The 13,376-nt window shown below is 51.2% G+C and overlaps 1 protein-coding gene across 7 annotated transcripts in view; it reads right to left on the bottom strand.

The window, feature by feature from the left end:
* The window catches only part of NSMF (NMDA receptor synaptonuclear signaling and neuronal migration factor), a 46,658-nt gene extending 35,522 nt beyond the window's left edge, over positions 1-11,136 (bottom strand). For all 7 annotated transcript variants that reach the window (XM_032130613.1, XM_032130610.1, XM_032130608.1 and 4 more), the window contains exons 1-2: positions 10,888-11,136; positions 2,351-2,412 (exon numbers count right to left, since the gene is read on the bottom strand). In XM_032130613.1, the coding sequence (XP_031986504.1) occupies positions 2,351-2,412; positions 10,888-10,994 (169 nt within the window). In that variant the 5' untranslated portion in view covers positions 10,995-11,136. The remainder of the gene's footprint in view (positions 1-2,350; positions 2,413-10,887) is intronic.
* Between the last annotated feature and the right edge of the window lie 2,240 nt (positions 11,137-13,376).

Genomic DNA, 13,376 nt, shown 5'->3' on the forward strand with positions numbered 1-13,376 from the left:
GCAGAAACAGGCCTGTCCCACCTGGTACAATACTCAAGGAGAAAGCTCAGAGCTGACACATACAGAGGCACTGAGGACTCAATTCTTTGGAGCACTGAGCTTTCAGGACCTAAGCCACCAACACATTCAAGTGGGAATCCAACCACAGGATGCAGGTGGGCTCCTCCCTGCTCATATTGCCTCTGCCTGCTCTCTGAGGAGCTGGAGCAGATTCACCTCTGCATCTGTGCTATGTCTTCAACTTCTGTAGCAGAGGCCCTTCCTTTGCGTCCCTGGAGTCACGGGGTGACACTAACCCTGCCCCTCCACCCTGCCCAGCCAAAGGTGAAGCCTCCACAGCTTGCACAAGTGATCCTGAGATGGAATTTCTGCAGGAAGGAAAGACGTGACTTCCCTGTGATCAGGCTGCTGGGATGAACTAAAAGGAGCCAAATTTTCTACTCGCAGCGTTTTTTATTGGATAGCAACCTTCCTACTGGGGTTATTTATAAAGAAGTGTTACAGACTGTGTTAAGTTATACATTGCAGAATTTCAAAAGATGACTTAAAAATGACGATTCTTTTTTTTTTTCCTCCCCTCTTCCTCAGAATTTAGAGTAATTTCTAGGGAATTTTATTTTTTTTCCAAGTGAACACTTAAGGATCCCATAAGTATCGTGGTATTTCCAAGTGTCTCTCACTGCTTGATTCTTGCCTGTGGCAACTAAATTCACTTGGATTCAAAAACGATCTCAAGGCTGATACACCAAGGGGCAGTGGGTGAAAAGGCTTCCCTGGAGAGCTTATGGATGTCACAAGCACAGAGAGGGCTGAAATGCTGCTCTGGGGAGCCTGGCTCTGGCACATGATCCAGGAGTCACTGGATCAGCTCCATTTCCATGCCCTCCTTACAGTCAGAGAGCAACCAGGAGCACCCCAAGGATGAGTTAAACAGCAGCTTTTTAAGGGCACATCAGAGAGGCTCCCACTCCTTGGATCTGACCAGGGCTCCCCAGGCCTCAGGCACCTGAATGGATCTGAAATTTCCTCTTATCTCCATCAAAAAGTCTCTGCCTGGCCCCAACATGACCCCACAGGTACTACAAGGGCCCTACAAAGCGAGCAGGAGCCAACACTTCTCCCTGTTGGAAACTGGGGTGAGGAGGCTGAAAAAAGGACTGGCAAAGAGTCCAGGTGACAGGAGCAGCTGCAGAAATGGCCTCGATGGAAGGAACAAATAAAAGGTTTTGCCATTCTGGGAAGCTCCTGCCAGCCTGCCTCTGCACAGCCGGTCCAGCCCTCCCTTCCTGCTGCCCCACAGACACCTCAACTCAGCTGCACCAAACCCCAGCCTTTCTCTACCTCTACATGCTGTTCTTAGACCAAATATTGTACGTGAAGTGTTCCTGGGGTTCTTAATGAAAAGAATCCAAGAAAACTGCAGTACATTGTCTTAGAGCCTTTCCATTCACAACACCAGCACAATTCAGCCAAGGACAACTTGAAGGTCATTAGAACAGATCCAAGGAAAAAGGCAAGGACTCAGCTGGCTGCCAAAGACTGTGTGACTGCTCTTACAGCAAGAGGCATCTCCTGCACAGGCTTAAAACACACACAGCTTACCTAAAATGATAACATTACATTCTATTTAACAACTTTATCCCCTGCACAACAGCACAGAACAATTTTTTATTTGTTCACACAGTATTTTCTGCAGATTTCACAGGATTTTCTGTATGTTTTGTAATCAATTTATCATCTGAAAAATATTTTCTTTCATCACAGAGAAGACACAGCCCTGTTAGAAGTCAGGTGAGTTTATCTTATGGTCTCCTGCCCATCAAGCAGAACTCTTGATAAGCTGATGGGGACAATACCTACATGTAAAATACTGACACATTGGCCAGCACATGTGGTGCCCTCATCTAGACAAGTCTCAGTTTAACCCGTTGAAGCAAACACTCGGAATAAACCCAGATGTTACCTCTGCCAGCAAGGATTCACAGAAGTGAACAGAATATAACTCACCTGTTTTCTATACCCCAGTGATAGCAAGACCCAGGAGTGCCAAACCAGTGCAGAAGCCTTGTGCAGGGCTGTCACTTCCCAGCTGAAACTTCTCCTAGGGACATCAGCTGCAGGGGTGAATTTATGACAGGGCATTTGTCCACTAACTGAACTCATCCCCACAGCCCACCCAAGCCTTGGGCCACCAAACTGCCTTTTCTCCTCGAGGGCGGCTCCTCCTGCCTCTCTGCTGCTGAGATCTCACTCTGTTTATGACAGATAAATAAATGCACTTTCGTTTTAAGGCTATCAACCACAGGAGCAGGCACACATGGACATAACCAAGGCACATCAGTTCTCTTACCTGAGCCGTTTCTGCCTTCAGGATGGTTTTGTGAAAGGTATTCTCCAAAAGCCCTCGCCGCTCTGTGTCCCAGCACCACGAGGCAGCCAAGGAGAGAAAGAGAGAGATGGGTGATGCTTAAAGGCCAAGGAAAGCAGGAACAGTTCAATACCAATGCACTGCTGTGCTCCTGCAGCTGCCACTCCCTCAGCCTCAGGTGACAGCCATGTAAATGCACTGCCAGAGCCGTGAGGCTTCCTCCTTACACACCAGGATTCCAGTGGTTCCGGTGGAACCTCAGTGTTCCCCTGGCCAAAGGGGGAAACAGAGCTAGACTACAAGTCCAGGACTACTTCAGGCTTTAGCTTCTCCATTAGAAAAATGAAAAATAAAGACCAGGAAGGAGGCACCTCCACCCCAGAGCCAACCACCACTCCAGGCTCCTACAGGTCCTGAATGCTCCCACCTGGGAGCCATCACAGTTCAGATGTGGATGCTAATGCCCATTTTACCTACCTGAACCTTACGTTCTCAAGCCCCAGCTATGTCAGTATTTGGATTACTGGACAAGCTTATTTGAGAGACTCCCACAACCTCCCACAAAAGCAGCTCCTGCTTCTCTGATGGATTCTGGCCCTGTGGATGACCGAGATTTTACTGGAATATATTAAGAATCAAGCAAGCAGGGTGGGCTCAACCCTTATCACACATCCAGGCCTACGTAAGAGAGCAAACCTATGAATATTCCAACCAGGGAAGAGCTTTCTGCTTGCAACCCACACAAAGGAAAGGAATCCTTGGTCAAGGCACGCATCCCTGGCATACAGTAACCTCCAGACTCCAACTGCCAGGGCATTTGTGATGTCCTGGTGCTGTGACTGCTCTCCTGTACCCAACAGACCTGTGACTCAAGAGAGCCAATACTAGAGCCAGCTTTTCCCCAGCCATCCATTTCCCCAGGTTTGTAGAACAATCTCTCCAAGGTCTGCAGCATCCCAATCGGGCTGAGCTGCCACTGGGCAGCCCAGGGTGGATATTTGCAAAGACGGAGGTGAAACAGCCACCCATCTCCTTGGCAAGCCAAGACAAACCAACAAACCCAGAGCTGAGCACCCTCAGCCCTCAAGCACATCAGCATTTCCTGGGGAAGGACAAGATTTGCTGCAACAGGGAAGACTCTCCATACTGAGGCATCACATCCCCCATCCTCCTCCTTCAGACATGCTCAGCCTCAGAACATCCTCTCCAGTTCAACCTGCTGCAAAAGGCTCATAATGGCCATTAAATGTGTAAGTGGAAAATGGCTTTGACCTCCAAAACCACCTTCTGCTTTGCATATCCCAGCTTGTGTAGCCAGGATCTTCCCCACTGCTTTTATGTACCACCTCCCAGAGGAGAAAAGGTTAACAAGGCTCCAATGCACTTGCCAGAGTGACTCGGGCTGGAAGGAGTGGGAAGTCCATTTGTCATCCACAGCCAGCAACACAAGATCAATATGAACGATGAAGAAAGAGTAATTTAATCTCCCCGGGACTAAATTTCAGCACAGTCAAATGCAAAATGCTCTGGAGCGGCACAGCTGGAGCTGTGCAAGAAGAAAGGTTTAAGCTTCTGCATCTTTGCAGACTAACAGACAGTGCTGAGGTTTGCCCTGTTCCCGGATTCTTACGTGTCCAGTCCCAGGCTGTACCTTTAGACACTGGCTGGCAGTGGCAGCTGCCCAAACTGTCCTCCTCAGAGCTTAACACCCCCTGAGATGGTCACACAGGGGCTGTCACATGGGGAGCTCTACAATCAGCCCACGATCCCCACTGTGAAGAGCAAAGGGGTGACCTTCGTGGTTCACCCATCCAGGAAGACAAGCACCTCATGGATGTTCCTGGAACCCTCAACCTTTCTGTCCAGGTAAAAAGCAGGACTTGACCCTGGAGCAACACACAGATGCTAAGTTGGGAACTGCAGTGTGGCTACTTCAGGCAAGTAGTTGAGTCACCATCCCTGGAAGTGTGGATGTGGCACCTGGGGACATGGTTTAGTGGTGGATGTGGCAGGGTTTGGTTTGCAGTTGGACTCACTGACCTTGGAGGTCTTTTCTAACCTAAACAATTCTATGATTTTAACATCAGGCTACTCAGCTGCAAGAGAATTCCTGAGCTGCTCCTGCATTCCATCCCAGAGGTGGTTAAAACTCAGCCAAAGGCACGGCGTATCTCGCACGCCACCGGCAACAGCACAGCTTTGATAAGATAGCTGAGCATGAGATTCCAAGATCTCTTCCACCAAAATTACTGGGACTCCAAGGCTTCCCATGGAAATGTCCGTCCTTGCGAGGCATCACCAACACCATTCACAAACAGGGCACACACACTTACACCCTTGGGAAAGATTTTGAAGCTTCTCTTTTGCATCAGCAGTCATTCCATGTAGAAAAAATAACAGTGAGCAAGTTCTCAGGTAAATTATCAGTGAGAGAACATGGTGATTTACACAAAAAATGCTGAAATATGATGATAGTCTGTAACCAGTTCAAAAGCTCCACGAGCTCCAAATTCATCTGTCATTCTCTCCATTCATCTCTTCACCAGTGCCTGAAGCTGTTTTGTCTGTCTGAAAATGTGAACCAATGCTTTACCTTTAGCTTGCAAACCACAGGCTCAAAAAACCAGTACAAAGCACTTCCTAAGATCCAAACTGAAAACTGGCTAAGACAGTGCCAGAGAAGCACTGCTGCCCTCCAGCCCACCTTACTCCACGGTGAAAACAGCGTCACTAAGAGCCCAAGCTGGAAGGTGCTGCAGTGTCTCTAACCTCATTCTTGTTTCCCCCAGCAGAGGAGGGAGGAGGGTACAACCCCAAGCGCCAGAGCTCCCACAGAACAGGTCATATGCAGAGCTCTCATGCAGGTCAACAGCACAGAGGAGGAGCAGGGAGCTGCCCAAAAGCACTGCTCCCTGCCCAGGCTGAACCTGCAGTTCTGTCCCGGCCGTTCCACCCCACGGCTCTCAGATCCTTCAGGCCAACCCAAGAGCAAACAAACGTGGGCACGTGGGCACAGCTCCCCAGCCACGGCGAACACGGCAACACTGCCTGCACAGCAGAGTGTGCAATGGGGGGTTTCCAGCCAATTACACTGCAAACGTCACACTAATTATTCTGCCTATTATCTCAGTGGTTCCCTTCTACATTCCCACTTTCCGAGTGCCATCGGCTTCTCCTTGGCTGTGCCTCAGCAGATCTCCCGCAGGTGTCTGCACGTGCCCTTTGCCAAGGGGACTCTGATGGCCACACTTGCTCCTTATGGCTACTTCCCCCTTGCCAAGCCTATTTTGTTCCTTCCCTGCTCTCACTGTGCTCACAGTCACCCCAGTTCACCAGCACTTGCTCGGATCATTAACGTGCCATTTCCCTGCTCCCCTTGGCTACCCATTGGCTTGATCAAAATAAAGTCAGAGCAAAATTCAAACAGATGGTAGCTGTTCTATTCATCCTATTCTTTTCTCTCTCTTTTATCTATTACCACAAGTTACACAATCAGACTTTTCTCTCAGCTCAGCTCTGCCTCCACTATCGCTGCCAATGGAGTTCAAGTCCCCTCATGCCATTGGACGGCCCTGGACAGAAACCCCTTCAACTGGGCTCCGAGCAGAGATACCTTGGGATAATTTTAACTGGCAAGAGATGAAAAAGAAAACTTGTTTCACATAAATGAGATGAAGTACAAGGTGCCTTACAGCTCCACGGGCCGGTGAGCTACAACCCTGAGTGTGTGACACTGCAAAAGCTGCATACAAATGAGCAGGTAGCATTGAGAGGTGATCAGCTGATGACAGGACAAGTTTAGCCCTGACTCATCTGGAGAGAGGTTTTCATTTTAGTGGCAGACCAGACCTGCATGTCACACAGTCAGCACAGCTTGATTTAACAAAAGGACATCAAGCAGGGACCAGGGCTCTAGCACACTGTGCTGTTCAGCCTAAGCAGCACAGACAAGCCTCAGAAAACACCAGCATTTCCTCCAGCATTCCATCAGAACGGCTCCAGGGAGGGAAGGAGGGATGGGGCAGCACAACGCAGGCAGCAAAGGCAGCTGCCCTTCTGTGGGCATTTTCCAGTACTCACTGTGCCTCAGATGTCAGAACTGGACTCGGGTCTGGAAGAGAACTGTGAAGAAGCACAGACAGTCTAGACAGAGATTTGCTCGAAGGAGCAAAGCTGCCAAATAACAAATATCTCAATTACAGTGTAATAAGCACGGAATGGCCTTCACGTCTCTGAAATAATCACATCAACAGGATAAAAGGGGCCTTGATGCACACAAGCAGCTATGAGAAATTGATGCACATAAATTTATCCACCAAACGGACACTCACAGAGTGAAGAAATGCAGATTGAAACACTCAGAGATACAGGAAAGACCTCAGATAACTCCATTTAGAGCACAGCAGCAAGCTAAGCAAAACCTGGACTATTCAGGAGTATTACATGGAAAAATAAAGAACACCCACCACCTTCTCGTGCTCCTTCAGAAGTAATGCCCAGAGGAGTTGCAGCAGGAATCTGTTGTGACAGCATCTGACAGTGCTACATCTCAGGCACATAGGAGAGAAGAGACCTGCATCATCAGGACCTACGTCCTCCTACAGCAGCAATCCCGCTCTTGTCACCAAGCAGAGAAGGGAACACCTCCAGCACATCCACAGTTAACAGCTCAGTCATTAAAGACTGTTGACACCTACGATATTTAAGCCTAATAGTAACAATACCCTGACAAAGATTAGTTTTCTAAAATATGTATGTAGAGAAATGGTAGCTGGAAAATTTTAATTTTAAAATTCTGACTCTCAATAAAGGGAGATTGGATATCAGCAATGGATCTCAGAGACCCCACAGTCTTGGAGCAACTTATGATCACGAAGTTTGGACAGGAGGAGAGAGGAAGTGCAGGAAGAAGTTAAAAAAAAAGGGCAATCAAAGACATAGTTCATACCACTCAACAGAAAATTCACAAGCAGGAAAGAAGAATTTAGACTCCATGAAGAGCCCCAAGCTAAGCCAAAAATCACTCAAGCAGCAAGAACCTGGGATAAGGTACATGTTCACTTACCTCTGCACTTTCTCAGTGAAAAATTTACCCTTTCACAACAACTAATGCCGTGTTCAAAGCCACTCTTCATCCCTCTCTAGGCAGGAGAGAGGGAGTGAGACCGAATTCTTATCTCCCTGTGGCTATCTTGGACAAGATGCCAAGGTCAGGAAATTGGGCAAGACGAACCACACTCACTTAAATATTTCCTGTGCTAACAACAGCAAGAAGAGATGGTTCTGGAACACCCAGCAAAAGCCTCATGTCTGTGTGCTCTCACCGTCACGCTCTCCTAAAGAACAGCTGTAGGCCAGCACAATACAAAGCAGAGCTGCAGGAAAACATCTGCGTTATTGCCACATTTGGGGTGCCAGGGTTTTCCTGTAGGTGTCAAGGCAGCAAGGGCAACGAAAGCCCATTTCTGAAGGGCTTTGGTTCATCTGCACGCTCGGAAAAGTTCTAAGGAAGCCAAGGAGCACAGGTCAGACACCCACAGCCAGGGCCTGGAGAGGCGCTGTCAGCGGAGGGGCAGCACCAAGGTCACCACTCAAGGACAACTGCGTCAGCCCTGCCTTCAGCACTGGGGCCCAGGAGCTGCAGGGCAATAAAAGCACAGGCAGGGAGGGAACAATCCCTCCTGACAGGGAGATCTTGCATCTAAGCCCTTTAGAGGTGATCAGCACAGCAGCACCAAGCACAGCCCCTTCCCGAGCGTGCAGGGCGCTGTAACTCCCCCAGGAGAAGACAACCACAGAGACCAAAGTCAGCAGCATCGTGGGTGCTCTCCACAGTGTTGGCACAGGGCAATTGTGTCGAGAGTTTGTAAGGAGCTATTTAAAAGACCTAGCACACAACAAGCTGCATGGAGCTTAATTAATGCTCCTGGGACAGGAGACTCCCCTGAGTTGCTCTGCAGAGATTTTAATTTAAGAATCTACGGAGCCTGCACCTCCTGTTTGGATCCCATTACTCACACCAGTAAACAAGCCCTGCTCCTTGCTCAGTGAGACAGTCAAGTGTGCACACACGCTCCAGCCACACGTAAGAAATACACACCATGGCCACTTGGACTTGCAGCGGAACTTCAGGAGATGATTCTTCTCTCTAAAGAGAAGTCATGAGAAATATGAACAGGGCAGAGCCCAAGAAGATGCAGAGAAGCAGTCCCAGGGCATCTCCTCCTGCAGCACAAGAACAGGATGCCCAAGCTGCCTACACCCACAGGGCACATGATCATTGCAGCAGTACTACCCACACAGGTGACCCAAGTGCCCAGCCCTTGTGGGGTGGACAGAACAGTCTCTCTGTAGCCTTATCCAGCGTCCTGCAGAGTCCTTGCTGTAGATAAGGACACGGGGGATACATGGAGGAGCATCCAGGGCAGAGCAGAGAGGAGCTGTGCGTGATGTGCCTCAGGAAACCTTTCAGCAGGTGGGTCATTGCCACTGTAGGAATTCTAAGCATGACAGAGCGCATGCGAGCAGGGCTGAGCCGTGCCTGGAGCGGCAGGATGGAGGCACATGGACAGCACCTGTCACCACCAGCACCTTCTCCGTGCAAAGAGGCTCTGCAGGGAGCCCCTCGGCAAGTTCGCTGCCCTCCTCAAATGATTTTTGGATCCAGAATTTCTAGCACAGGCATCAACAGGGAGACACATAAAAGCACCTGTCCTGTGCCATGGTCTACGTGAGCAGACACTCCTCAAGGGCGTTATGTCCCCCAGCCCAAATCCACTCATAACTTTTCTGGTCAAACCACCTTAATTCACACTATCCAGAGACACCTCAGAGCTCCCACAAACCTATACCTGCAGCTTGTCAGTAGTTACAGCAGGTATGGAGCAAACCAGAACCCCCGAGGCACCTCCTGGACTCCATACAGTTGATACAACCCAAGCAGCATCTGCCCACCCTGGTGTAGGCTAACAAGTCATTACGTTCAAAACACATTAGTCGCTCCCAAACACCCACACTAGCATTTGAAATCCTACCAATTACTGAGTGTGTTGTTTGTGTGACTGCCTAATCCCACTCCCAGAACCCCATCACAGCGCTTATGGTGCTTTACGTGTCATTTCTGTATATGCACCTGGCTGACATCACCACAAAGGATCCCACTTCCAAATCTCTGAATGCCGTGGGAAGCATTAATGTTTTCATTACTGGTTATGGACAGGGTGCAACAAAACATGGGGAAAAGTTGCAGGCTCTGCCTGGAGAGCTGTCCCTGGAGATACTCCAGAGTTTGAAGGATGGATTTCTTTACAACTCAAACAGATGGCAAGATACAGACACCTTTGCATCTCTTCACTTCAAGCCATAAGACCTCTCTTTCCTCCCAGCACAGTAGAGATGCTGTAATGCCGAGTTACAGAGAGATGTGACTGAGATCTCTGAGCAACACAGATTGAGCCCTACACACAACTCCAGGTTATTCTAATGCAATTTGGTCTAACAACACAAAGGTGTTATATAACGCAGCTGAAAAGTTCATTTCTCCCAATTTTTCCCCAGCAGCAAAGAGCCAGTCTAGCTGTAGCAGAGACAGTGAGACACCTATCCCCTGGCACGGCTGTGCTTAAGGAACAGCTAAAAAGCTGCGCCAATGCCCCCAAATAGTCTCTGGATGACTGCTGTGACACTTGCACTGCAGCGTGGGAGAAGGGTCCTTTTATCTGGGAAAGGGTGCTAAAGCAAAGCTCATCTGTGACAGCTTTTTAAACCTAAGTACAATTAAACAGCAAATATATTTTCTCCGATCTCTCATGTTTGATACTGAAAAGCACTGGGACCAGGCAGTGAGTGAAATGCTACACTGTAAGACAAGCAATATAAAACCAGAACCCAACAATACAGAACCCAAATCCCTTAACTGGTCCATGTAGCTTGGGACGCTGCTGGAGAGGGCAGATGTGGTGGGTGCAGGTTTTCACAGAGCAGTTTTGCCATTCAAAGGAGCGAGACCCCTTGAAGGAGGCTGCTGACTTTGCCCTCGAACACGCACCCGGCATTTCAGCCGAGGAGAAACCACCGGACAAACTGACCGCGCTTCCGAATTCCCGAAGATCAGAAAGATCCATCCCTGACAAATCCACTTCTGACACACTCCTTGCCAACCCAGCAAATAAACCCCTGCGGGTGCTGTGGCCGGGCCGGCGGCGGGGACGAGTCACCTCTCCAGAGGCTGAAGATCCGCAGGGTGGCACGGCCGCCCGCTGCCACCAGCGAGTGTGCAGCTGGTTTGGGGGGATCGGGGCAGCCAGCGACAGGGACCCACCGGCAGGTGCCATTCTCCAGCCCCGGGATGGCCCTGGGGGACAAACCCCGGGTCGTGCCCGCACCGGTGCCTGGGCTCGTCCCGAGGGTCTCGGGGCTCCCCCCAGCCCGGCACGGTCCCCGAGGCGGCCGGGGGCGAGCAGGGTCCCGGCACCGCGGGACCCCCCCGAGGCACCGCCCGCCGCGCCCCCGGCACCCACCTCACTTTGGCCGCCACGGACGACATGGCCTCGTTCCTGAGCGTCTTCCTTTTGGACACGGCTGTGCCCATATTCGCGCGGGGGGTCGCGGCCGGGGGAGCGCTCATCGCCGGGCCCCGCGGCTGCCCATGCCGGGGCGCGCCGCCGCCCCTCGCCGCCGCGCAGCCTCAGCGCCCCGCCATGCCGGCCCCCGGCCCGCGGCCCCGGCCCGCGCTGCGCTCCGCCGCGGCCGCTGCCGCCCCATTGACTGCGGCAGGAGGGAGGGAGGGAGGGAGGGAGGGAAGAAGGGACGAGCCCGCCCCACCGGCCAGGAAGCGCCGCTATATTTGGCCAGCAGCACCTCCTCCGCCCGCCTGACATCATGGCCGGGGAGGGGGCGCCGGCCCCGCCTCCGGGGCCGCGCGGGGCGGTGGGACCCCCGCCGTGGGCCGTGTGTGGCTGCAGCGGGAGGAGGGACGGGCGAGGAGACACCGCAGGGGGCTGCAGCTCCTCCCGAGGGGCAGCTCCCGTCTCTGCTCTCTGTGACCAGGGACAGGACCCGAGGGAACGGCTGTGTTAGGGAGGCTCAGGCTGAGAGCGGGGAAAGGTTCTGCCCCAGAGGGTGCTGGGCACTGCCCAGGCTCCCCAGGGAATGGGCACGGCCCCGAGGCTGCCAGAGCTCCAGGAGCGTTTGGACAGCGCTGCCAGGGATGCCCAGGGTGGGGTTGTTGCGCGGATCTGTGCAGGACCGGGAGCTGGGCTTGGTGATCCTTGTGGGACCCTTCCAGCTCGGGATACTCAGTGGTTGCACGATTCTGCCTGAGGTGAACATCCAGCCATCAGCCATCAGACACGGCTGCAAGGGGAGCCCCAAGGGTCTCTCCCTCCAGGCTCCTGTCAGGAAACAGACGTGGAACCTGCAAAAAAATCAGTCATTTTGACATAAAACTGCAGCCTGCCTTTGATGGATGGGGTGAAAGGTTTCACACACGGTTTATTTTCCACAGCTGGGTGCTCTGGTGGCAGCAGGGCAGTGTATGAGTGCAGCCCTGTCCCTCTGCTCATGGGGTGGACGTGGTCATGAAGGTCGGGCTGTCGGGTTTTGGACACAACAGCTCTGAAGGATTGACACAAGCACTGCTGGCCTTGTCCCCTGAGCAGGTCACTGCTCCCCACCATTGTCCCAGAGCAGGCAACACAGCCACTCCCAGATTGACTGGAGGCAGCAGAGCCGTGAGGCGGAGATGGGTGCTCAGAAACCTCCTCGTGCCCAGTGGCACCTGCCAGAGCAAACACCTGCCTCGAGGTCATCGAGTGCTTGAAAACAAACCCAACACAAGGAGCTGATCAACCAGTCAGCCCAGCCTCAGAGGATTTTCAATTCACACAGTCACAGAACTGCTTGGGTTGGAAGGACCCTTTATAGATCACTTACTCCACCCCCTACCATGGGCAGGGACACCTTCCACTATCCCAGGTTGCTCCAAGCCCCGTCCAGCCTGGCCTTGGACACTTCCCGGGATGGGGCAGCCACAGCTTCTCTGGGCACCCTGTGCCAGGGCCTTTCCTCCTACTGCACTGTCTAAATCTATTCCTTTGCCTCTTATCCTGGCCCTGATAAAAAGTCTCCCACCATCTTCCTTATAAGCCTCCTTTAGATTTTGAAAGGCTGCCAGAAGGTTTCCCCAAGAGCCTTCTCCTCCAGATCTGAGCAATCCCAACTCCTCCAGCCTTTCTTCACAGCAGAGGGCTTCCAGCCCCCAGATCAATTTCATGGGTGTAGGTTTTGATCCCTAGGAGGGTTTGGAAAATGCTTTTCCTTGGGAAAGTATTTTATAAATCTACTTTCAGGACACTTGAGTGAGTGGGGCAGCAAGTTCTTACGTATTATTCATAATACATACAGAAAAAGTACTTGGATTGCCCCCCTGACTCCGCAGGTGAGTGCATGAATCCCAGGAATTCAGAGTCACTCATTCAACAATATTGGACAGAGGGGTAGAAGTTTTATAGATAATTAAGGTTCCTGCAAGCTTTGTGAAAAGAGGCAGCTGAAGGAGGGGTTGACACAGCTTGTTTCCTCTGTACCTGAGGAAGAGCTGTAGCATAAGCTCATGGTTCACTGTCCTTCAGAGAACCTGCATGAAAAGAAGGGGGAAAGCTTCAGTCCTCTCTCTCCATAGACTCCAAAGTAAAATCTGCAAGAAAATATAAGAGGATTTCAACAAATTAAGTCTGTTTGGTCTATTAATCTACCCATTGAAAAATAATTTCTGTAGAGAGAGGGGGAAAAAAATGAAGAAGGTACCCAACTCCCCTGGTTTGTGTGGACACAAGGAGCAGCATACAAATACCTCACCAAGCAGAGTTTTATCATAATCTGAGGAATTCACTATGAATAACAAATTTTCAGAGCTGTATCTTTGCTGAGACCTAAGCTGTGCCATGTGAACACAATAAAGACATGGAAATACTTAAACAATAAGGTCAGCCTGTGCTTCCCAATGCCT

The sequence above is a fragment of the Corvus moneduloides genome, chromosome 21 (assembly GCF_009650955.1).
Source record: "Corvus moneduloides isolate bCorMon1 chromosome 21, bCorMon1.pri, whole genome shotgun sequence".
In the NCBI taxonomy this organism is placed as follows: domain Eukaryota; kingdom Metazoa; phylum Chordata; class Aves; order Passeriformes; family Corvidae; genus Corvus; species Corvus moneduloides.